Below are 26322 nucleotides of genomic sequence, written 5' to 3'. Positions count from 1 at the left end.
TTACTTATTTTGAAAACTAGCTAAAGTGGTAAGTTTCCTCAAGGGCTGAGGAAGACTTTGTCAAGGGCTTCCAGAAGGAGGGGTAGAAGCTGTGATGCTCCCCGGGCAGGTGTGGCTGAGGCTCAGGGGGTCCCTGCAGAGACACTGGGCTGAGTCCCACTCCCTGAAGTCTGTGCCCTTTGGGGCTGGAAATAGATATTCTGTGGACTTGCCCCAGATCTGAAATAGCCAGGGTCCAGGAACCCCACCCAATTTGAAAGCGCTGGCCAAAGATCAGAAAGCAGAAGGGGTCTAAGAAAGAACACTGGCTGCACCTGTTCATAGAGTAACCTGGAACTCCCTCCCCAGGCTCCACGTGCTCTTGGATCATGTCTTGTCTGAAGTGCTCAACAGCCCTGCTAAGTGCAGGCAAGTTCCGTTTAGAGATGTGGGTGCTAGGACTGCAGAGCACCCTATACAGTGTTCATGGAACAGTGAATGTGTGTGGGGGGGGGCTTAATTATTCATTTTATTACAAAATAGAATTGTCAGAATAAAATCACAGGTGTAAAAATAGCAACTGAAGGCAAACTTCACTAAGATTAGATACGTTGTTATCATTTTGCCTTACTGTTCAGACTCCTTCCAGAAGGTGATCGCCACAGAAAATCAGAAAGGAGGACGAGATCCTAAGTGATGAAGCTTAACACCGCAGTGAAGGGACAAGATGGCCTCACGGGCATCCTGATATCGTTCCCTGAGAAGGACACATCACCTCTGTCGTGTTCAGGCCAAAAATGTTTTACTGAATCTAATTAGTGAGGGAGAGTCTACAAATACACAGACCTTTTCCATGTCATGAGAGAGAGACTTGGGAAGAGTTTCAGGTGGAAGAAGACTAAAGAGACAATATAACTAAAGGCAGTGTGTGATTATAAGTTGGAAAATGGATTGAGAAAACATTCAGCTGTAAAGGACATTATCAGAATGACCAGGGACACTTGAATATAAAATTTATATTAGATAATGGGATTGTATCAATGTTAAATGTCTTATGTGTGACTACTGCATTGTGGTCCTGCGGGATAATGTCCTTTTTCTTAAAAGATGCATGCTGTGGTATTTACATGTGACGTGCCATGTGCTGACAACTCAAATGGTTAGAAAAAGAAAAGCAGTTGCCTTCGTACACCTGTAGAATTCACTGTTAACAGTTGGTGAATCTAGGTAAAAATATATGGGTGTTTGTTGTACTATTTTTGCAACTTTTTTTTGGATTTAAAATTTTCCAAAACAAAACGCTGGGAAAAACTTTAAAAAAGTAACGATGAGGCAGAGTCTGGAGATCAAACACACACACATATACGAATAGTAAAAAAAAAAGAAAAAAAATGTGCTCTGTTCTCTTCAAAAGCAGGAAAAATAATCTCAAAGAACTTAGTCTACTGAACAAACAAAACACAGTCCTTATGCCATGGAGCTAAGAACAGGCAAATAATTAAACTGTCTGTTTTGAGTATTAAAACAGTGATCTTCCACCAATGCCTAGTAATGAAGATTAGATTGGTCAGTGAACTCAGTTTATAACTTGTACAGAATTATGCTGAAGCTGGTTGGGCTACCTCGTACATGAGTGAGAAGCACTGGGGCCAAAAAATAGGCATGATCAGCCCACCATGCAGCCTGGAGCTAGAGAGAGCCTGGAAATTCATGGTTAATTTCCCTGGGATCTGATGCATTTGCTTAGCATTTTGGCCCCTGCACTCAGAATGGGCACTGCGAGGCAGTGTGGAAAACACAGGAAAAAAAGGTGAGGCATTACCTTTGAAGGCCTACCTGTTTCACCTGGATAAATGTCAAGGGATAAAGGCTTTTGATGGGCCCAGAGGGACACAGGATGTCCAGAGCTGCTTCCACTGTCTTTAACTGAAAAGAAACGAAAGCAGCATTCACACACTGCACCCCTCACTGGTCGTCAGAGTAGAGAGTAGCGTCATTTCCTAATTATCAAAGATATCAGTAGGTTTGACCAAACCCCTAAATAAACCTAAATCGTTCAAATTCCACTCAGTGTTGCTTCCCAGTCTTTCTTAGTCGTCTCCACTTCCTCCCTAACTCCTGATGAAAACTATGAATGATGGTAGTCTTAAAAAAAAAGTTTCGGCCAGGCGCGGTGGCTCACACCCATAATCCCAGCACTTTGGGAGGCCGAGGCGGGTGGATCACGAGGTCAAGAGATCGAGACCATCCTGGTCAACATGGTGAAACCCCGTCTCTACTAAAAATACAAAAATTAGCTGGGCATGGTGGTGCGTGCCTGTAGTCCCAGCTACTCGGGAGGCTGAGGCAGGAGAATTGCTTGAACCCAGGAGAGGGAGGTTGCGGTGAGCCAAGATCGCGCCATTGCACTCCAGCCTGGGTAACAAGAGCGAAACTCCGTCTCAAAAAAAAAAAAAAAGAAAAAGAAAAAAAAAGTTTCAAACATACCTATTCAGAAATTCAACCTGCTCAGAGATCTATAAAAGGCCCTTAAAATGAATGAACACCAAGGCTCAGATGCTGCCTCCTTATAAACCCTTTCTGAACACCCCCGAGTGAAGCAACTAAGAAGTAAAAGTAGTAACCAGAGGCCAATTACATCCAACTAAGAGTAGATATGCTATTATTATATCACCTTAATATTTAATACCTCCTAGTTACTTCACCCTCCTCTGAACTTGTGTGTGGCCTATTTTCCATGCCTGTATTATTTTTCAGTTGTTCGTCTTTGTCTTCCTCACCAGACTGTCAGCTCCTTAAGGATAAGATATGCTCCGTACTCAGCCCCAATGCCCAGAACATAGTAGATACCTGGTAAGTATTTACTATATTCAATCCAAAGGATTGTGTATTCTTGCAACCCAGGATACTTATTCTGATGCAATAACAACAATAATAACAGCTATCAGTCATTGCGTGCCTACACGCTCCAGGTGAGATACAGCGTTTCATAGGCACTCGCTCACTGAATACTCACAACTACCCTGTGAGGCAGGTACTATTGTTCCTGTGTTGTGGAGACTCAGAGAACTCCACTCGAGTAATGACAGAGCCAGGATTTGGAGTTAGATTTGGCTCCAAACTCCAGGATTTTCCATGACATAATACTGGTTAGAAATTTTGTTTTGTTTTGTTTTGTTTGAGAGAGAGTCTCACTTTGTCATCCAGGCTGGCAGGCTGGGCTACAGTGGCGTAATCTTGGCTCACTGCAACCTCCTCCTCCTGGGTTCAAGAGATTCTCCTGCCTCAGCCTCCTGAGCAGGCATGTGCCACCATGCCTGGCTAATTTTGCTATCTTTAGTAGAGACAGGGTTTTACCATGTTGGCCAGGCTGGTCTTGAACTCCTGACCTCAGGTGATCCTCCTGCCTTGGCCTCCCAAAGTGCTGGGATTACAGGCGTGAGTCACCATGCCCAGCCCAGTTAGGAATTTTATAAACACTTCCCATGTTACCTCGCTGATGTGTAGCATCAAGGAAAAAAATCTGATTTACAATTTCATCAAGCCAGTTACTCACACGGGTGTTTTCCCACCTGGACGCTAAGAAATTCAACTCTGGTGAAAACTTTTTTCTATATAACTGTGTTCTACATAAACTTAATTCAGTTATATGCTGATTTGCTATCTTAAATTGTATATATTTATTTAAAAATGAAAAGTCATTTCTGCTCACACCATTTTCCTTCATGACAAACAGAATATGCTTTTGGTACTAAGCTAGTTCTGTTTCAGCAATGTTGTTTTGAACATTTGGAGCTGTTTTCTGTTGCATAAAAATAGATTTGTCACGGCTCTGAAACAAACAAACCAAACTTTTCCTTAAGTAGCTGCAGCAAGTCGAAGGTGTTCCCTTTACAAGAGTGATTCAAGTCTGATCAATCTGCAGAAAGATCCCTATCAGAGAGAAAGACCACATTCTTTGTAGAATGTAGCGCATGTATCTGACACTAGGTGGAAAATGTTACAAGAACTCAAGCAACCAACCATGTCAAAGGGCTTCTTGGATGGAAAAATTACATAATCATGTTTGGCATTTTGCTTGAAGATAAAAACTTATGATACTATTTTAGGATCTTGAGATTCTTAAGAAATAGGTAACAGTTCTTTTTTTTTTTCTTCTGAGTTAATACATGTAGGAGTTAGGGATTATGAAAGGGGAAAACCTGAAGACACAGATGGTCAAAACAAATTGACTTCGGCTGTGTCACTCCTCTGACTATTAAGTAAAACATCTCTTCTTTTTTACTTTTCCTAGAATACAGTGCCCCTAACTCCTAAGTGTGATTGATTTCTAGCTTTTCCCCTGATGTCTCCATTTAGCATATAAACCAGACCATGAAAACTAGGACATGACTTCAAGATGGAGGGTAGCATATAATTTAGGACAGAGATCTATCAAAAGGCCACTGATTTTTGGAAATCCCTAAAAAAAGGTAAATTATGAAAAAGAGCCTTGCCAACCAGAACAATGAGGTGGCATGCTATTTTCACAAAGGCCCTTGACACTGTTTTAACCACTGATAAGGGAATCAAGATGACCCAAATGATCCAAGAATGCCTTCTACTCCCACCCATGTCCCATCTGCTCATCCTGTCAACAAGCCTAAGTATCTTCTCACCTCTATCTCCCCATTTTCCCAGAAACATCGTTTACCCCCATCAGGTTCGCAGAAAACAAATTCGCAGAATAACGAACCAAATCCTCCAGCACAGCACTTTCACTCACTGCTGCTAAATTCCACTTTCTCACTCCCGTCTTACTTTCCACGTTTCTGTTATTTTTCTCTCCTTACCTTTCCCAGAGTGACCTTTCCATATGCAAACTTTGGTGTAGATGGAGGGATAGGACCTTCTGGCACTTTTTCAAACTATAAACCAGAGTAGAAAAAGAGAGAAAAGAAAAAAAGCTGTTAAACCTTCAGAAACATATTCACAACATTTGTTTTTCAAAAGGAAGGCCGAAGACTCAAGAGTATCAGTGCTTTTTTGGAAAATCAAAGGAACTGGAGACTTCTAAGTGTGTCTGTGTTTTAAGCTTCAGGAATCATCCAAATCATTATAAACTGAAAGACCCTAAAACAAAAGAGCAAAAACAAGTTGAGAGAATGGGCGTAAACAGCAGAAGGCTGGAAGTGGGAGGTAAGAAAACAGGCACATGACAAACAGACTCTGAAGGGAGACAGCCTAGCACAGGACAAATGCTAATCTCACTGCTAAAGTGCTGCGTAATGTTAAATCTACCGTGGTTACGAGAGAGGATATTTCTACATATTATCATGAAACATATAATGAAGTATTTAAGGGTAAAGGCCATGATATGTATGTAGTCCTCCAATGATGTAGAAACACACACACACACACACACACACACACACACACATAGAGAAGAAACAAGTCTACGCACAAGTGATGAATCCAGGTGGAGAATCTATAAATGCTTTTTGTGTGTGTGTGTGAGATGGAAGTTTCACTCTTGTTGCCCAGGCTGCAGTGCAATGGCGTGATCTTGGCTCACCACAACCTCTGCCTCTTGGGTTCAAGTCATTCTCCTGCCTCAGTCTCCCGAGTAGCTGGGATTACAGGCATGCACCACCATGCCTGGCTAATTTTATATTTTTAGTAGAGATGGGGTTTCACCATATTGGCCAGGATGGTCTCGATCTCTTGACCTCAGGTGATCCACCTGCCCAGGCCTCCCAAAGTGCTGGGATTACAGGCGTGAGTCACCATGCCCAGTACATTTTAAAATTATTTAATTGTTCCTATTTTTGCTTCTTCTGCTAAGTAATATATGTGTACTGCTATTTCTTATCACTGATTTCTTTAACACTTGAGAGTATATCCCAGAAGATAAAGTTTATCTTCCTTTCTTGTTATTATGGTTATATAACCATTTTCAGCTTCTCCCCTAGTTACCCTTGTACCTTTAAAATAATATCCTTGTATCTGTATTTCTTAGTTCCATCAATGAGCATATGACCCTTTGTGTCCATATGTTTTAAGATAAACCTACCTGCATCCTTCCCTGAGCGCTCCTCCACACTTCACCTTCACACCACTAGCTGTACTTTTAGACTGTCAAGGTTAAAACCATCTGTCCTGGTCAGGTGGTGATTTAGGTCTGTAATCCCAGCACTTTGGGAGGCAAGGCAGGAAGATCGCTTGAGCCCAAGAGTTTGAGACCAGCCTGGGTAACATAGGGAGACCCCATCTCTACAAATTTTGTTTTCAAAAGTAGGCATGATGGCATAGGCCTGTGGTCCCAGCCACTTAGAAGGCTGAGGTGGGAAGATCCTTGAGCCCAGGAGGTCGAGATTTCAGTGACCCATGATCATGTCACTGCACTCCAGACAGGGTGACAAAACAAGACCTTGTCTAAGAAACAAACACACAAACACTGTCCTATAGCCATAAGTCCTGTCTTTGTCTGGATATTGACTTTATATCGACTTTGAATTCAAAATCAACCAACAGTACTCACAAGATAACTGTATAAATATTGGCCTCTATAAAGCCAAACGGTCTACACTATGGCGGAATGCTCTGTCTTGCTCAGCTTTTTGTATTCTTTCACCTATTCCTGTGGTTTCTAATTGCCCTTCTTTTTTCTGCCTGGTTTTAGCTCAACACCTCTTTAGGTTATTCCAGATAGCCAAGGGTGGTTATCAAGTTTCTCCAAATACCCCTTCTTTCTCCCCTAGAAAACGCCTGTTTGGAATTCTTGGTCTTCCTGCTCCAAGAGACTGACTCCCCTCTCCAAATGATATTCTGAGACTTCCCTTCATTATTCTCCTGGCTTTTAGCTCCTGTTTCTAAGATCTCATGACTTCCTCCACTGGAGCACAATCTCAAGTAACTTCCTAAGAACCGGCATGTGGGGGTAAACCTGAAGCTCTGAATGTCACGGTTTGCTGATAGGCTGGAAGGGCATAGAATTGCATGTTGAAAACCATCTTCCCTCACAATGTCAAAGGTACTATTTTATTGTCTTCTATCACGTAGTGTGGTTCATACCAATCTTATTCTTGTTTCTTTGAAAGGGAAAGGGATTGTCTTTTTCTCTCCAGAACCATATTGCCTCTTTTGTTTTGTTTTGTTTTGTTTTTTGAGACTGAGTCTCGCTCTGTCACCCAGGCTGGAGTGCAGTGGCGCGATCTCCACTCACTACAACCTCCAACTCCCGGGTTCAAGCGATTCTCCTGCCTCAGCCTCTTGAGTAGCTGGGGCTACAGGCGCGCACCACGATGCCTGGCTAATTTTTGTATTTTTAGTAGAGAAGGGGTTTCGTCATGTTGGCCAGACTGGTCTCGAACTCCTGGCCTCAAGCGATCTGCTCACTTCAGCCTCCCAGAGTGCTGGGATTACAGCAGTGAGCCATAATGCCCGGCCCTCTGTCAACTCTTTATTCTCACTGTCCTAAAATTTCCAAATGAAACATCTGATTATGTATATTCTTTGCATTCATTATGTTCAACAACTCAGAGATCCCTTTCAATCTTGGAAAAATTCTGTATTATTTCTTTGACATTTTTTTCTCCAATTTTTTCTTTCTTATAAGTAACAACTTGGACATCCTAGATTGTTCCTCATCATCTCTTATGTTTTGTGATTTCTATCTCTGTATTCTGGTTCTAATTTCTAGGAGATTCTTCTTAATATCAAAGAACTCTTGTTCTCTAGTAGCTTCTTTTTCAAAGTATCCCATTCTTGATGGATTTTGCTTTTTTTTTTACTTAAGATCTCTCCGTCCCCTGAATTCTTTGTTGCCTCTAGAGTCACTTTCCTGTTTATTTCATCTTGGTCTTTCTCTTTCCTGTTGGAGGTCTGATTGGCCGTGCTTGGTTGTTCATGCCTATTCAATGGTGATGCAAATGAATGTCCCAAGATCTGCATAACCGTCCTCTCTCTAACGGTCCTGCTCTGTGTACAGGAGCAGGGCTTATACTCTGGGGTGTTTTTTGTTTTTTGGGGTTTTTTTTTTTGAGACAAAGTTTTGCTCTTGTTGCCCAGGCCGGAGTGCAGTGGCATGATCTCAGCTCACTGCAACCTCTGCCTCCTGTGTTCATGTGATTCTCCTGCCTCAGCCTCCTGAGTAGCTGGGAATATAGGTACCCGTCACTGCACCTAGCTAAGTTTTTTTTTTTTGTATTTTTATTAGAGACGGGCTTTCATCATGTTGGCCAGGCTGGTCTTGAACTCCTGACCTCAGGTGATCTGCCTGCCTTGGCCTCCCAAAGTGCTGGGATTACAGGTGCGAGCCACTGCACCCAGCTCTGGGGGTTTTGTTTTAGGGTGCTTTGGCACAATCAGATGTAATGTGGAGGGTCTTTAATCTGGGGCTGTTTACTTTTTTTTAATGTTTTAAGGAACTCCTCTGGTTTTTGGTAGAAAGATGCCTCCCTGATGGATGGTCTGTGTTTGAAACTGAGGTGAAGGAGTGGAGAACCTAACAGAAACTATGTAAGGTTTAATTAACCTTCTCACTGTCAGCTCCATTTTGTTCCTATCCTTTGCCACTTGTGTATTTTGAGGACCTGGCTCTCCATGTTTTTCTGACATCAGTCTACTCCCTGCTCTCTGTTCCTGTAACTCCATTCCACACTCACTAGGGACTGAGACTTCCTTGTCCTCAGTCACCACAGATTCTTTTGAAATCTGTCATGCACAAACAACTCCCGTCTTACTGCCTCCATTTTTAAAGGGATTCTCATTTTTTGAAAGAAGTAACATTTGGAAGAGAGAGATAAGGAGGTGGTCAGTTAGTCATCTTGTACTGGAAAGTGCTTTGTACCCACAATATTCTATGAATCTATATCTCTGTGAAAGTTTAAAAATATTAAAAAAGAGATAAATGTGAGGCCAAAGAGTTACTACTGATCTTAGAAAGTGAAAAATGTAAGATCTCTTTCCCCACTTTCCCTAGACCACACTCCTCCATTAGCTATTTATGCAACCCTTCCTCTTTCACTCCCCATTCTGGCCAATAAAAGCAGAAAACACAAATTCACAAAGAGGGACCTGAGAGCAGGATGATTTGTTTCCTGAGGTTCCCTACTTACCTGTGCATATTATGACCCTGTCATATTTCTCTTAAAGTTCAAAGAGGATGCTGATTTAACTAGGACTGCAATCTTTTCTACCACACTGAAAAAAAAGTCATTGTATGGACATATTTATTCAACCTGCATTCAGCTCACTTTGATGCAGTGCGTAGCTGCGTGTACTGTCATCTCACGTACTGCTTCTAAATGCTCTCATACCTAGTTATTCTATTTCCTCTTTATACATAATAAGATTGAGGAACTGGATCGAGATTATAAAGAGAACAAGCGAGGGAGCTGGTACATGGCTCCGAGTCTACTGTTGTTCCCACTGCTTCCTGCTCCGCCCTGCCTCCTGACTGTCGTAACAATAGAAGAGAAAGTTTGTTAGGTTGATTTCTGCTGACAAGTGGTGGTAAAAAATAAATAAATAAATAAGTAAATGAAAGTTTATTAGGTCAGGTGCAGTACACTCACACCTTAATCCCTGCACTTTGGGAGGCCGAGGCAGGTGGATCACCTGAGGTCAGGAGTTCGAGACCAGCCTGGCCAACATGGCAGAACTCCATCTCTACTAAAAATACAAACAAATTAGCCAAGCATGGTGGTGCGCTCCTGTAGTCCTAGCTACTTGGGAGGCTGATGCAGGAGAATCGCTTGAACCCAGGAAGTAGAGGTTGCAGTGAGCTAAGATCGTGCTACTGCACTCCAGCCTGGGTGACAGAGCAAGACTTCGTCTCAAAAAAAGAAAAAAAAAGCAAGTTTATTACCCACAATTCCAAAACCAAACCAAAACAACCCCTAAAGCCACCACGAAGCCTTTTCTCTTCCAGTTTCCCTCCTCAACTCTCCCCTTAAGCATACATATAACAAACTTAAGAGATGATTTTGTAATTTGCTCCTGCCACTTACCAAAAGTACTTTTGACATGATTAAATATTGAAAACAATTTTCCTGGCTGGGCGTGGTGGCTCACGCCTGTAATCCCAACACTGGGAGGCCGAGGCAGGTGGATCGCCTGAGGTCAGGAGTTCGAGACCAGCCTAATCAATATGGTGAAACCTCGTCTCTACTAAAAATACAAAAAAAATCAGCCGGGATGCGGTTGTAATCCCAGCTACTCGGGAGGCTGAGGCCGGAGAATTGCTTGAACCTGGGAGGCGGAGGTTGCAGTAAGCCAAGATTGCGCCACTGCACTCCAGCCTGGATGACAGAGCAAGACTCCATCTCAAAAAAAAAAAAAAGAAAGAAAACAATTTTACTTATTGCATATTATAGTGCTTTGTGTGGCTATGACAGTATTTACATAATTCTCCCTCCTATGTTAGAGGATGAATTATTTCCAATTTTGATATCATAAATATCAAAATGTATAAGTTACAACAATCAATTTCATGTCTGTAGCACTGTCCTTCTTTTAAATTTTTATTTTTTAAAAGCCCTGAGCATGGGGTGACTAGGTCAAAGGATATGAGTATTTTACATGACTCTTAAAATGGTGTATACCCACGTCTTGACCAAGTATCCATACTCTTTATATCCTTTACCCAATTTTCTATGTAAATCTTGATATTCTGATCAGTGGTATTAGCTCATTATAATATAGATATTACGCTTTCACCTGTCTATCCTATTTATAATTTTCTGACTTTTCATTTCAATACTGATGATTTTTCATTGATACTAGTTTATCATATAGCAAAATCCTCATCTTTACCTTAGCTAATTAATGTTTCAGAAAAGAAATGAATATACCAAAATGCTATACTTCTAAAGCATTATTTTTTCATAATAATTTGTGCTTTACTCATACTTTTCAGACCAATTGCAAATGTTGCTTCTCATCATACTTAGCTGGACAAATTCAACATAGGAAGCTGCTCTTTTCCCTGTGGAATCCACTAGATTCAATGGTAACCAGCTTTTCCTTCACCAAGACCTCTAATGTTTTCATACATTCATCCAACAAACGCTTATTAAGAAAGTGCTTTGTGTCAGGTCCTATGCTTGGCACTAGACTTATAAATAGCTCCTATTCCAGACAGTGAGAAATGTGTATAAACCAGTTATATTTACACACTATGAAAAGTGGTATTTTCAATAGCAAAGACACAGAATCAACCTAAAATGCTAGGCTGGATAAAGAAAAATGTGGTATGTATACACCATGGAATACTATGCAGCCATACAAAGAATGAGATTATATCCTTTGCAGCAACATGGATAGAGCTGGAGGTCATTATCTTAAGCAAACTAATGCAGGAACAGAAAACCAAATACCGCACATTCTCACTTAGAAGTGGGAGGTAAATGATGAGAACACATGAACACAAAGAGCGGAACAGACACTGGGGCCTACTCAAGGGTGGTAGGTGAGAGGAGGGAGAGGATCAAAGAATGACCTATCAGGTACTATGCTTATTACCTGGGTGACAAAATAATCTGTATACCAAACCCCTGTGATGCACAGTTTACCTACACAACAATCTTGCACATGTACCCATGAACCTAAAAGAAGAGCTAAGAAAAAAAAAAAAGAAAGGTAGGGTTTAAAAGATTTCTACAATATAAGGTAGTGATAGAAAACAAAATGTGACTAACTCGGCTAACAGGGGGGTAAGAAGACTCTGCAGATAAGGTAACTGAGGTGTGTCTTCATTTCCAGGTGAATAAAGGCAGAGGGTGCAGAGACCAGGAGGTATAAACAGTGCTGTCTCATTCATGGAATTGCATATAGCTCCATATTAAAGCCAGAGAGTCATGTCTAAGAAGGGAGAATTGAAAGACGAGGATGGAGAAATACAGGGGCCAAGTCATGGTAGGTATCTGACCACGTCAGTGTTTTAGATACTACACTTGATCTTAGCTGAAAGGCTGAGAAGCAATCGCAGCAGTGTTTTAGAGAAATCACTCCTGAAGATGGATTAGAAAAGCCAACTCTACAGGAAGAGGCCAGTACTAAGAGTGCAGGTGGCAGTTTAAAAGACTATTTAACAGTTGCTAAATCATATTCCCTTTCTCATCTGTAACCATCAGACATAAAACACTGGTTTTTGTCAGCACCATGCATCAGCAAGAGACAGCTGTGCCTGCCCATCAAGCCAATGTCATTCCAGTCATAAACAGAGCAGGATGATCCATCAGCCAGTGTAGACAGATCCTGGATTGAATTTCAAACTTCATTAAGCTTTTGAAGTATTGAAAAATCACTGTGGCTGTTCTCCCATCCCTTTTCACCACTCAGCCCAGTTACTACCTTTGGGAATACCAGAAGCCACTCCAATTATCAAGGTCCTCAACTACCACTTGATTAATTTCTACAGTGACCCATTTCCAAAAATCCAGTGGAACACTTACCTTGATGGAATCCCTATAAAGAACAGAAAGAAAACTCTGAAAATGGGTAAGCTGATTTGATAGCATATGAAAATAAACTCACCACTGCCCCTCTGAGGAATCAGTAGGGAAGAGGAGGTCGCTGCCCTATATTTTGATGGTTCGTCCTCGAGGTCAAAGTGTTAACCATGTCTGGTTGAGTTTTACCCACACCAAAGAAACTACCTTTTAAAATGCAAATGTCAGGAGCTTTGCCATGCCTTGAAGATTCATATGAAGAGAGCTGCCTGGGGGCCTTCACCACTGTGCACAGGCTTATGCAGCCTGCTGGGAGATTATCCCCAGCATCCCATGTCAGTGAAATATATTGTCCATCACCACCTAATGTACTCTAGAAATGGATTAAAGAGGAGGCCTATTCCACTTTTTAAGTCTTTGCTGAAGGAAGGAGGCAGGTGGAGCTATATATAGGGGGTATTTGCCATTCGATTTCCTTTCCTTGATGCAGGCAAATATTTTGAAGATCATTTAACAAATCAGCTAATTGAATGTCCACAAAGTCTTATAAGAAAGAGCCCACTGGCTGGGTGCGGCAGCTCACACCTGTAATCCCAGCACTTTGGGAGGCCAAGGCTGGTGGATCACTTGAGGTCACGAGTTCAAGACCAGCCTGGCCAACATGGCAAAACTCCATCTCTACTAAAAATACAAAAATTACCCACGTGCACTGGTGCATGCTTATAATCCCAGCTACTTGGGAGGTTGAGGCAAGAGAATCATTTGAACCAGGGAGGAGGTGGAAGTTGCCTAGGGAACAGAGCAAGGCTCTGCTTCCAAAAAAAAAAGAGAAATAAAATTTTAAAAATATATTATATTTTTATTTATATTTTATATTTTTAAATATATATATTATAAGCTATTGAATTGCAATATAGTTATATATCATATATCAATAGTTACATATATCATAAGCCATTGAATATATATTTAAAAAAAATATATATATATCATAAGCTATTGAATTACATTCATTTCACTGCTTTTTTTTTTGAGACGGAGTTTCACTCGTCATACAGACTGGAGTGCAATAGCATGATCTTGGTTCACTGAAACCTCTGCTTCCTGGGTTCAAGCGATTCTCCTGCCTCAGCCTCCCGAGTAGCTGGGACTACAGGCACGCACCAGCATGCCTGGCTACTTAGACATAACATCTATCTAAGCCATTCCTAATTCCTTTACCCTTAGAATCTCTGATATAATAAACATTTGTTACCTTGAGCTACTAGGTTTAGGGGTACTTTGTTACATGGCAATAGGTAGGGAGAAAGCAAATCTCCCTTGAAAATTCATATTCACAACCAGCCCTAGATATATTTGCTGCCAAAATTCACACTGCATCTGTAGTACAAGAAAACCCCTCAACTTAAGATTTTAATTTAAAATGTAGCGTTCCCTGGTACCTGCCAGAAGCAAATGCTAATTCTCTCTGGAAGAACCCATGTTCACCTCAAATCTCAAATAATTCCTAAAGATAAAAGTTCCACGAGTGAGCCCAGGAGTTCAATACCATCATAGGCAACATAGTGAGACCCTGACTCTACAAAATTTTAAAATAAATTAGCCAGGCCTGGAGGCACATGCCTGTAGTCCCAGCTGCTCAGGAGGCTGTGGCAGGAGAATCACTTGAGCCTGGGAGGCTGAGGGTGCAGTAAGCCATGACTGCACCACTGCACTCCAGCCCGGGCGACAGAGTGAGACCCTGCCTCTAACAACAACAGCAACAAAAAGTTCCAAGAAATTAAGCTCAGTCAAAATCACAACACACACAAAGAAACAAGGCATCATGAGCAAAAGCTCACAGAAGCAACAAAAAGCAGAATGGGACACAGAAAGACCGCATACTAGAATGATCACATGGAGGTAAATAACAGAAGTACCTCTCGAATGTTTAAAGAAATAAAAGAAGAACATGTATACATAAGGGAAAAGCAAGAGAATTTAAAAATGGCCGAGTAAAATCAGAACTGCCAAGGTTAACTTATAGAATGAAAAATACAATTTAATAATTCAATGGAAAGGTTTTAATCTCAGAATTTATAGCTGCCAAAGAGAACACAACAATTGAAGAACATATCTGAAGATCATCAGCATGCCACACAGAGAGAAAAAGATTGTGAAACGTGGAGGCTAGAATCAGAAGGTCTAACAAATATCTAACTGAAGCAAATATTTGAAGAGATAATGGCATAAACTTTTTAGGACTAGTGGAAAAAGCCAAGCCACAAGTTCCAAAACTACCAAGTGGGATAAATGAAAAGAAAGTCACACATAGATTCATCACAGAGAAACTACAGAACACCAAATATAAAGAGAAAATCTTAGAAGCTGCCCAAGAGGAAAGACAGATTATCTTCAGGAGAGTGGCAGAGTACTGACTTCTTAGCAGCAATAACAGAAGTCTGAAGTCAGTATGCTGAGGGAAAATTATCAATCTAGAAAAACTATGTTTTGAGGCCAGGCACAGCGGCTCATACCTTTGGGAGGCTGAGGCAGGTGGATCACCTGAGGTCAGAAGTTCAAGACCAGCCTGGCCAACATGGCGAAACCCCATCTCTACTAAAAATACAAAAATTAGCCAGGTGTGGTGGTGCACACCTGTAATCCCAGCTACTTGGGAGGCTGAGGCACGAGAATCACTTAAAGCTGGAAGGGAGAGGTTGCAGTGAGCCAAGATCTCACCACTGCACTCCAGCCTGGGCAACAGAGTGAGGCCCTGTCAAAAAAAGAAAGAAAGAAAAGAAAAGAAAGAAAAGGAAAAGAAAAATTGCATTTTGAAAATGAGGGTGAAAAAAAATTTTCAGACAAAGAAAATATCATTTGCTCACTAAATGAAATTCTACAGAATATACTTCAGGCAGAAGGAGGGTGATCTCGGATGGAAAGACTGAGCTGCGAGAAGGAACAAAAGATAAACAAAGTGTGTTCCGGGACAAAGGAGCCGGAGCTTTGTCTCAAACTGTGCGTTCATGTAGCCACTGCCCGCTCTACATCCCCGCTAGGACATACACTGGACAAGTCAAACTGCACAGCCAAAACACAACTCCTGACCTTCCCCCACATAAACGGCAACTCTGTGTATGAGTTGCCATTTGAGACATTTTAGCGTCACCCGACACTCCTTTCTTTCATACTCCCCATCCGAAAATTGTATCAGCACTACTTTCATAACATATTCTGAAACTGCCTAGTTCCTCCTACCTTCACAAGCCAGTCACCTCTCACTGAGATGGCTGCAAAAGCCACCTCACTGCTCTTCCTACTCTACCCTGGCTCTGCCTCCCAGAGTCTAGTCTCAACACGGCAGTTGGAATCTGCTTTAACAGAATATGCTTTAACAACAGCTCTGCTCAACTCCACAACAGATTCCCATTCATTCAGAGGGAAAGCCAAAGTCTTATGATGACCTGCAATGCCCCACGTGATCAGTTCCCCATCTGTCTCCCCGACCTCATCTCCTACTTCTCACTCCTTCATTTACTGGGCTCCGGCTACACTAGCCTCCTTGCTAGTCTTTAAAAATGCCATATACCTTCCCAGCTTCTCACTGGCTGAATTCTGCCTGGCATGCTCTTGTCCAGGTGGAGATATCCCACGTGGCTCTCTCACCACCTTAAAGGTTTTGTTCGAGCTCCACCTTGTCAGGAAAGCCTACATATACTAAGCAGTTAAAACTGCACCTGGCACATGGAGTACTTGATAAATATTTGTTAAATCCTTTGCAAGTAAATGAACTATGTGGGTCAAGTGACATACTATCTGAAGCCATTATAGTCATGACCTATGGGTTTTATTTTTTAAGGAGAACTAAAATACATGAATGCTAATGCTAAACCCAGAGAATTAAAATAGTTGACAACAATAACATACAAATCAGGAGGGGTGTAATTGCAGTTACAGTGAGTTAAAGAGGGATGCATATGGAGGAAGTAAAGACATTGATTAATTTTAAACTGTTACAAGACAACCAGACACAGGAGTGCACATTGTAGGAACCTGCTGCCTAAAAACGAGCAAAATGAATTTCTGGTGATAGAGGTGAGGACAGCCGTGAGCTCAGGGATGGGTGTTAATGACTAGAGAGAAACATGAGAGGGCTTCTAGGGAGCTGCGTGCTGGTTACAGGGCTGTGCTCCCTTTATCTAAATTCACTGCTCTGTATTTATGAGTTGTTCTTTTCTGGGGGTATATATATATATCACACTTAAATGGGTAACCGCTAAAAAAGATTAGAAAGCAGTGAATAACTTCCAAAGTACAACAGTGGGGAAAGAAAGAGGAAAAAAACACATGAAACCTCAAAGAATCTAAAAGAAAGCAATAAGGGGAAAGAAAAAGTCAAAAAGGTAAACAAACAGAAATTATAAAATAACTGAAATTAATCTATGTACATCAAGAAGTACAATGAGTGAGAATCAACATACCAGTTAAAAGACAAAAAATTTCAAACTAGAGATTTTAAAAAATCAATTACATCCTATTTATAAGAGATATATGTAAAAAGAACAAAGGATATAAAACGGTTGAGATTAAAGCACTGGAAAGGATAGCCCAGATAAATACCAACCGAAAGTATGTAGGTAAATGGTGTTAATTAATTACAGACAAAAAAAAAAAGGCGGGGGGCTTCCAGGCAAAAGCCTTATTAGAAATAGAGGGTTATCTAATCCCTTTACTATTAAGTACTGAAGGATTTAATTCTCAATTCGCCCACCTAATATCATAACCTCAGAACTGGCAGAGCTACAAGGGGGAACACATGAGGACAACTCTCACTACATAGGAGACTAAACTGACAAAAACAGAGGAAACGGACCAGCGATGTCAGTGGCACCATTAATAAACTTAATCTGATGAAGCTGTATGTAGAATACAGTCAACAACTGTAAAATATACTTTCCTTTTATGCACACGTTGACCATTAATATTGGTGTATGTCAGGCTCTAAAACTAGGCTCAACAGCTTCCAAGGGACTGGCATCGCGCAGGCTATGTTCTCTAACCTGAGTGCAAAGAGGTTAGAAATCCAAAAAAACAGGAAAGTACTTATTTCCAGTAATTTAAAAAACATGCTTCCACACATATCAAGGGCGGAAGAGAAATCAAATAGACATGTGTAGAAGCAAACAGTAAGACACAGGTTGCACAACAAAACTTACAAGCCACAGCAGTACTTGAAGGAAATTTACAACCTTAACTATTTATATTAGAAAAGAATAAAGGCTGCATTAAAAACTAAGCTTCAAATAAAGGAAGGACATAATAAAGATAGAAACAGAAAGCTTCAAAACAGAACAAACACACGAGGGAGAGCTTGGGAGACATTACTGTAAATTTTGCAGAGATTAAGCCCATAATAATGGAATAACATAAGGAACATTTTAACAATACATTTGAAAATTTAGATGAAATGGACAAATTCTAAGTGTAGTAAGTCTAGCTTATACTTTTTATATTTAAAAAATTTTGTAATATACATTTTAACACATGCTTAAAATTAAGACTACATCATACTTAAAACAAAAAAAAAACATACCATTTATAGGCAGAAAACCTTTGTTTTTTAACTTCAAAACTCAGGTGACTGAGCAGAAAAACTGTGGGTTTTTTCTTTTAACCCACAGCAGAGACAGGAAACCCCACCTAGGAGCATTAGGTGCCTCAGAAGGTTACGATGCTCGCAGGACCAAGCAGTTCAGGTGCGGTCCAGAAGGAAACTGCAATCACTTACTCCAAACAGAAAAATGAAGCTTCACCGACAGCCGACATCTGCACCACGCTTCATTGGGTCTGAGGATTTATTTCCTATGTACATCAGCCATTTAAGTAGATACACATTTTCTTACCTTTAAGATAAATAATAGTAATGGCTGCCACTTATTAGACATATATGTGTCAAGAACTGTCCTGGATGGCTTACATATGTTCTTTCCAGTCCTTACAACACAACCAGATGCTGTAATCCCAGTTTTACAAATTAAAAATCAGCACAGTGATTTGCTCATAGACTCACTCTTAATCACGTGGGTACAAGATGCAAACCCAAGTCTAGCTGATGCCTCCCTTCATCCACCCTTTTAAACAGGAGGGCTCCAGGCAGGCAGTTGTCCACAGAGCCACAGTGAGTTCAAGAGAGGCTCTGTCCAAGACCAGCCCACCACAGCTCATACAAAGCACCCACCTTGCGGATAACGTCTCGCAGAGCAAAATACTTCTCAGTGAGGTCCCCGGCCTCGCTCAGCGGGGCATCATAGTCGTAGCTGGTGGGCTGCGCTGCATAGGGTGAGTTGGCCCCTAGAAGACAAAAATGTGCCGCTAGTTGTTACTGATGACCCAGCTCTGGGACAAGTTCTTTGGGATCCATGAGCTCAGCACTGCAGAGAGAGAAAACTAGAAGACACATTAAAACCAGCTGTGGCCAGATGTGGTGGCTCACGCCTGTAATCCCAGCACTTTGGGAGGCCGAGGTGGGTGGATCACAAGGTTAAGAGATTGAGACCATCCTGGTCAACAAGGTGAAAGCCCGTCTCTACTAAAAATACAAAAACTTAGCTGGGCATGGTGGCACGTGCCTGTAGTCCCAGCTACTCGGGAGGTTGAGGCAGGGGAATTGCTTGAACCCAGGAGGCAGAGGTTACAGTGAGCCGAGATAGCACCATTGCACTCCAGCCTGGGTAACAAGAGCGAAACTCTGTCTCAAAAAAAAAAAAAAAAAAAACCCAGCTGTTGGGAGACACAGCTGTGGCCCTCAGGATGCAAGGTTTAGAGGCTGGAGTTTCTTTCTACAGGCAGCACTTACCAGGCACCTTAGCGTTTACCAAGCACTCTTTCCATCCACTCTCTACAGAAGCTCAAGCTGTGATTCTAACAGGTATCGCCCCCAACTAGACATGCAGGGGATCCGAAGCTCCCCATGAAAATCTGCCAGCACCTCACACCAGTAATGGCAGGGCTTATGATGTGATCCCCACCTCTGACCATGAATCCTGTCAACTCTGAACTTTTTCATGACCTCCAGCTGTATGGCTGAGAAAAGGTCAGTGGCGAAGACACTGATGACGAGGCCACGGATCAGCAGAAAACTGAGGGCTTATCAAACCAAACAAAGCGGGAGACAACGGCAGACCCACATCGGCCACAGAGGTTCAGACGTAATCTGAGGGCCTCTGTCGCATCTACAAAGACTACAGAGGGGGCCGTGGTGCGCCTCTTGGATCCCTCTTCAGAACCAAGGCACTCACTCATTCTCCCAGTGGCTAGGGCTGTTGTCTGCTCACATTTCTCAGACGTGTCCCTCTCTGGGCGCTGGCCTCTGCTGAGCTACCTCACCCACAGTTACAACCCTCAGGGACGGCCCACCTCCAACAACTGACCAATGTGCCTCACACGGCCATCCCAGCTGCAGAGCTCCCTCTAAGACTGGCTGAGGCCACTTGTGACGTTGCATCATAGCCCAGCTTCTCCCTGTCTTACAGGCGTTGCTCCAGAGAGCACACCCAACAAGCTTTCTGCCAGGTAATCTCGGAGTCTGTTTCCCTGGGAACTTGACCTTCAACAAAGACCAATGGATAGTGCCAATACTGAGTACACAAAAGGACTAGAAAAACAAATGCCCCTACAATTACCATGCAAGGGGTGGGGTCTAGACCAGAGGCTCTTGACCTTGTCTTGGACGATGTTCACAGGTGTGACGTTACCTGCAATATCGGGCGGTACTTCAATAACTTCCCCACGCTCAAGAGTCACTTGGAGAGCTTATTAAAAGAGATTCCTAAGCCCCATCCCAGAGATTCTGATTCAGCAGGTCTGGAGTGGGGCCTGAGGCTGCATTTCTAACAGGCTTCCAGGTGACGCTGATGCTGCCATCTACAGACCAGCAAGGCTTTCTGCCTTCCTCTTCTACTTCAGAGAGCGTATTGCAATGCCAGTGTGTGAGAATGAAGTTATTTTAGGAGTCATCTTTTGCCCAACCTAATTTGTACATCAGTGAGGCACATAACATGATAGTTCACCTAGGATTAGTAATAAATTCCTTGGATGCAGCTCACCAATGATGGAGCCACCTTAGGTGACCTAATACTGGTGGAGGTGACAGATGAGTAGGGCTGAGGATCAGATCAAGCAGGTCAGACCCAAAGACTTTTTCATTAGTTTTCTGCACAGAATCCAAACTTTGAAAGATCTGGACCGCTCAACCAACTGAATTGATCTAGTCATATCATTCCCCCATTTCTTATTAGTCAGAGACAATGCACAGCCAACAGATCTGCCTGCCTTAGGGGATGCATAGGTTAAAACACATCCCTTCCTGTGAGACACAAAGAAAAAAAAAAACCCACATCCGTTGCTGCAAGGAACTACCTTCTTTGTGGCCCTCGTCTGCCTCTAATGTGGTAGTGCCCATGCCGCGCTGTGTTTCTTACGTGTATGTTTCTCTCCACACTATACTGCTTGCACCTCAGGGGCAGAGACTGTGCCTCACTTGCCCTTGAGTCCCCAGCCAGACTCCGGCATGGAGGAGGAGCTCAACCAGTGGTTGCCAGGTTGAGCTGAGCTGGATAAGTGTGACCTCCCCTCCATTAGCACACTTTACAGGCTGAGGGAGCCCAGGCTGGGAAGCTGGCCAGCGGATTTAAGGATGGACTGGAAGACTAAGTCTTTGTTCTAGTGCTACTGGCAGAATCATACTTTAGACCACCATAGGGCAGCATTGCAGAGAAATGGTGCAGATTCAAGCCTCCTTTGGCCACATAAGAGGGTGTGAGGTGGGAAGGTGAAGGAAATGGTGAGACTGCAGTCGTCAGCTCTCCACATTGTGTGAGAAATACACGAGCGCCTGGACCCTGTAGGCAGCCATCACACAGCTGTGGACACACACAGGTGTGGAGAAAGGAGACACACACCTGCACAGGGAGGCGCACGCTCCTGTGGGTGGGATGGACAGTGAGCTCCCTGCTCCTGATGCTTTTCTCTCCCTGCTCTCCTCTGGGAAGCTGGCCTGGAGAACAGCTACTAAGTACAGACTGGCCTTCTCTCACTTCCTCAAATGGACAGGTCAAAAAGACAGCTTCAGAGAGGCATGGCAGAACACAGCGGGGCGGGTGTGGGGCTGGCTCAGGGGCTCCAGGATGCAAGGGATGATTCAAAGGGCCATGACTCTGGCTCACCACCGCCTGAGTTTCAGTCCAGGCTCCATCCCTTGCCAGCTGAACAGAAAACCTGTGGACTTTTTTTTTTGGTATTCAGCTATTTTTTAGACAGAGTTTCGCTCTCGTTGCCCAGGCTGGAGTGCAGTGGCATGATCTCAGTTCACCGCAACTGCCACCTCCTGGGTTCAAGTGATTCTCCTGCCTCAGCCTCCAGGATTACAGGCATGCACCATCATGCCTGGCTAATTTTGTATTTTTAGTAGAGACGGGGTTTCACCATGTTGTCCAGGCTAGTCTTGAACTCCTGACCTCAGGTGATCCACCTGCCTCAGCCTCCCAAAGTGCCAGGATTATAGGCATGAGCCACCGTGCCCAGCTTGCATTCAGCTATTTTTATCTGTAAAGTGGTGTTGATCATCTCTAATCCAGACGAGGCTAATATGAGGACTAAATAAGAAAACAGAGGCAGAACAGGGAATTCTATGGATTATGGCAGAGGGAGGGGCGGGGAGAGGATTAAGGACAACTTCGATGTTCTGACAGTTTCTATAATGTCCAATTTTTTTTCTAAGATGAATGTGTTATTCTAAGTGTAATATTAAGATTTTTTAAAAATTGTGTCATGAACCATACAATTCCAAAAACGATGTCACTCTTCCTGGGTTGAATGATTGGTCTCGATCCCATCAGCGGCAGCTAGGGGGAATCCCCATCTACAGAGTGAAAAAGGCACCCACCAGCTCTCAACTCATGCGATGAACACACAGAGGTGATCTAAAATATCAATTACCAACCTTGGCACACTATTCTTTCTTTTTTAAAAAATTTAATTTAATTTAAAGTTCTGGGATACATGTGCAGAACGTGCAGGTTTGTTACATAGGTAGACGTGTGCCATGATGGTTTGCCGCACCTATCAACCAGTCACCTAGGTATTAAGCCCTGCATGCATTAGCTATTTATCCTGATGCTCTCCCTCCCTGCAATCCCCCAACAGGCCCCAGGCACACTATTATCTTAGATGCAGTGAAATTTCAGTTTTGCAATATCTTCATTTCTTGGCTGTAGTAATAGCCAAGCATTAAAATTGATAATGCTTGTAAGCAATGTTTTCTCCTAGCCCATCTCAGCCTGCAAAAGAGATAGCAGTTCAAAGAGAAACTTCATTAAGAGCTGACAGCATCCGATTTCAGACCCTGAGAGACTTAGGTCCAAACGAAACCTCCAGAACTCACCAGCTGGACATCCTCCATGATTCAGAGAGAAAAATGCAAACAGAGAGACAGGTAGGGAATGAAGCTTAGAGAAAAGCCAGTACAGCATCATTTGTGTTTGCAAAAAAAATCAAAAACATTGCAGAAAAATTTGTGTCATAATTTTTCTTACACAGAAAACTATAGAAATGTGAAATGGTGCGGCCATTTTGGAGGACACTATGGCAGTTCCTCAAACTCTAAACACAGAGTTACCACATGACGTGGCAATTCCACCTCTTGGTGTACACCCAAAGGAACTGAAACAGGAATTCAAACAAACCCTTGTACATCAGTGTTCAAAGCAACACGCTAACCAAAACGTGGAAATAACCCAAATGTCCATCAACCAATGAATGGATAATAAACTACTGCACATCCACACAAGGGAATACTATTCAGCAATCAGAAGGAATGAAACACTGACACACGTGACAAAAGGGACGAACCTTGAACACACTGGACTAAATGAAAGACGTCAGACAGCTGTATATATGTGGTTCACTTATACGAAATGTTCAGAATTGGCAAGTCCAGAGGGACAGAAAGTGTTTCCAGGGGCTGGGAGGAGGAAGAGTGTGGAGTGCATGCTAATGGGTATGGAGTTTCTTTTTGGGGTGATAAAATGTTACTGAATTAGATAATGGCAACGGTTACACAACTTTGTACAGTAAATGCCACTGCATCATATACTTAAAAACTGTAAATTTTATGGTTTGTGAATTATATCTCAACAAAACAAAACATTGAAAAAAAAAAAGACCACAGCGGAATATTTGAACAAATAAGCTACAGTTATAGACTGTGACTAAAGCCTGCCCAACTTCTGGTGAAAAACAGTAAGGCTTCAAATGCTCACAAAAATTTATGTCCCTTAAATTTTTTTTTAAGAAATATTATTTTAAAAAATTATATAGGTAATCCTTATATATTAGAAAATGTAGGACCAGGTGCGGTGGCTCATGCCTGTAATCCTAGCATTTTGGGAGGCCAAAGTGGGAAGATCGCTTGAGATCAGGAGTTCGAGACTAGCCTGGCCAACATGGCGAAACCTTGTCTCTACTAAAAATACAAAAAATTAGCCAGGCATAGTGGCATGCGCCTGCAATCCCAGCTACTTGCTGAGGCAGAGGCAGGAGGATCCCTTGAGCCTGGGAGGTGGAGGCTGCAGTGAGTCGAGATTGCACCATTGCACTCCAGCCTGGGCGACAGAGCAAGACTCTGTCTCCGAAAAAAAAATAAAAAAGAAGGAAAGAAAAAGAAATTTTAGGAGAGGATAAACAAAAAAAGAAAATAAAAACTGTCTGTGGGCACATCCCTCCCCAAATTAATCAACAGAAACATTGTAGCATAAGTTTCTACAGATGTTAAAGTGCTCTTACCATTCCAGTAGGCAAAATTGGTCCCACCTATAAACATGTACCTACAAGGAAACAAAAGAATACAGTAGTTCACTGTGAGCCCACGGCTACTGAGGGCACCCTCCCCTCAGGCGATGAACACTCACAAGTTCACACTCGCCCCATGGGCAAGTATGTCATGGAGGGAGGAAGCCACCGCTTCGGTCTTGATCGTGGAGTGAGGTTGGCCCCAGTGGTCTAGCCAGCCAGTGTAGAATTCCGAATTGATCTAAAACGAAAAAACAATGTGGCCCTTAGGATAGACTTATGCCCTTCCAATGCCAGCACTTCCCTGCAATGCCCCATCTGTGACAGGTGGCAAGGGGATTGACTTTGCACTACTTAACCCAGAGCTGGGGGACCAATGAGCACTTTCAATACCAGCAATGCTGATGTCCAGTCCTCAGGTTCATAGCTAAAGTGAGAGCTCATCTTACACAATGCAAATATTTCTGAGAAGTGGTGCCTACGTTCAAATTTAGATAGCCGATCCCCTGTTTAAACACAGTAGGAAAGTCTTGTTGGGCAAAGAAACTGGATAGCAAAATATTTTTATAGAATAACAGCTCCAAGTTCACCCTTTGTATGAATCCAGATTTTGAGACCTCAGGTTGATGTATAATGAGGTAGACGTGTCCCAGTATTCTGCAAAGCAGGCCTCAAACACTTCATGTTTTTCTTGGGCATTGCCCTGCCAAGTCTTGGTCTAGAGAACAAAAAAGAAAGCTGGACCTTCTCGTGGGGACGTCTCGTTTCAGGTTCCAGGAAATAGCTCCATCCAAAGCCTATGAAGGCAGGGTCTGCACTGCTCACTAAGCAGAGACTAGACTCAGAAAAGGCTGTTTTATAATTAAGGCTTGAACACAGGTGGGGCAGTCTAACCTGGTACAGAGAAGGCACAGGGTATTAACCCCATAAACTAGCCTGAGTGTCAACAAGAATAGCAACTTCAGCTGAAGAAGGGAAGAACGGAAAGAGAAGTATCGATAGATTGTCGACACCCGCCTGCACCTGGCCACCATCTCCTCCTCCTAGCAGCCTACACTGTATGCCATGAAGCCTTGCAATTCAGTGTGGTCAGCAAACCTACATCCTCAAGGCCACCTGGCTGCTTATTAGAAATGAGACTCTCAGGGCCGGGCACAGTGGCTCACACCCATAATCCCAGCCCTTTGGGAGGCCAAAGCAGGATCACTTGGGGTTAGGAGTTTGAGACCGGCCTGGCCAACATGGTGAAACCTCGTCTCTACTAAAAAAACAAAAAAATTAGCTGGGCGTTGGGGCGCACACCTGTAATCCCAGCTACTCAGGGGTCTGAGGCACAAGAATTGCTTGAACCGGGGGTGGAGGTTGCAGAGAGCCCAGATGGTACCACTGCACTCCAGCCTGGGCGACAGAGAAAGACTCTGTCTCAAAAAAAGAAAAAAAGCAGGGCCGGGAGCGGTGGCTCAAGCCTGTAATCCCAGCACTTTGGGAGGCCGAGGTGGGTGGATCATGAGGTCAAGAGATCGAGACCATGCTGGTCAACATGGTGAAACCCCGTCTCTACTAAAAATACAAAAAATTAGCTGGGCATGGTGGCGTGTGCCTGTAATCCCAGCTACTCAGGAGGCTGAGGCAGGAGAATTGCCTGAACCCAGGAGGCAGAGGTTGCAGTGAGCCGAGATCGCGCCATTGCACTCCAGCCTGGGTAACAAGAGCAAAACTCCGTCTCAAAAAAAAAAAAAAAAGGAAATGAGAATCTCAGGGCCCAACCCAGACCCAGCAGATCAAAATTTGTTGTGTTTACGAATCACTTGAGTACTAACAAAATCCTCAAGTGATTTGTAAACACTTTAAAGGTGGAGAAGCTCTGTCACAAAGAGCTATCAGTTAACACAGACTTGAACTCAGACCCTGGTCCAGCCATTCACTGGCTATATGACCCTGGCAACTGACGCAGCTTTCCTGAGCCTCAATGAAAACAGAGACGATAACACCACTTACGAGAGTTGCCCTGAGGACCAGATGAAACCAGGAAGCAGGGGCACACAGCCTGATGTGTAACAGGCCATTCCTGTTGGTGCTC

General features: G+C 42.9%; 1 protein-coding gene across 1 annotated transcript in view; it reads right to left on the bottom strand.

Annotated features, from left to right (window-relative positions):
• The window catches only part of GLB1 (galactosidase beta 1), a 91608-nt gene that overhangs the window by 22985 nt on the left and 42301 nt on the right, over positions 1 to 26322 (bottom strand). The window contains exons 8-12 of the mRNA XM_021666469.2: positions 24362 to 24483; positions 24237 to 24277; positions 18634 to 18746; positions 4812 to 4886; positions 1816 to 1905 (exon numbers count right to left, since the gene is read on the bottom strand). Coding sequence (XP_021522144.2) covers positions 1816 to 1905; positions 4812 to 4886; positions 18634 to 18746; positions 24237 to 24277; positions 24362 to 24483 — 441 coding nt within the window. The remainder of the gene's footprint in view (positions 1 to 1815; positions 1906 to 4811; positions 4887 to 18633; positions 18747 to 24236; positions 24278 to 24361; positions 24484 to 26322) is intronic.

This window comes from Aotus nancymaae, unplaced genomic scaffold (genome assembly GCF_030222135.1).
Source record: "Aotus nancymaae isolate 86718 unplaced genomic scaffold, 86718_ANA_hifiasm-v0.15.2.pri h1tg000019l, whole genome shotgun sequence".
NCBI classification, from domain to species: Eukaryota; Metazoa; Chordata; class Mammalia; order Primates; family Aotidae; genus Aotus; species Aotus nancymaae.
Note: the sequence above shows the minus strand (reverse complement) of the source record. Positions and strands in the feature narration are given on the sequence as shown.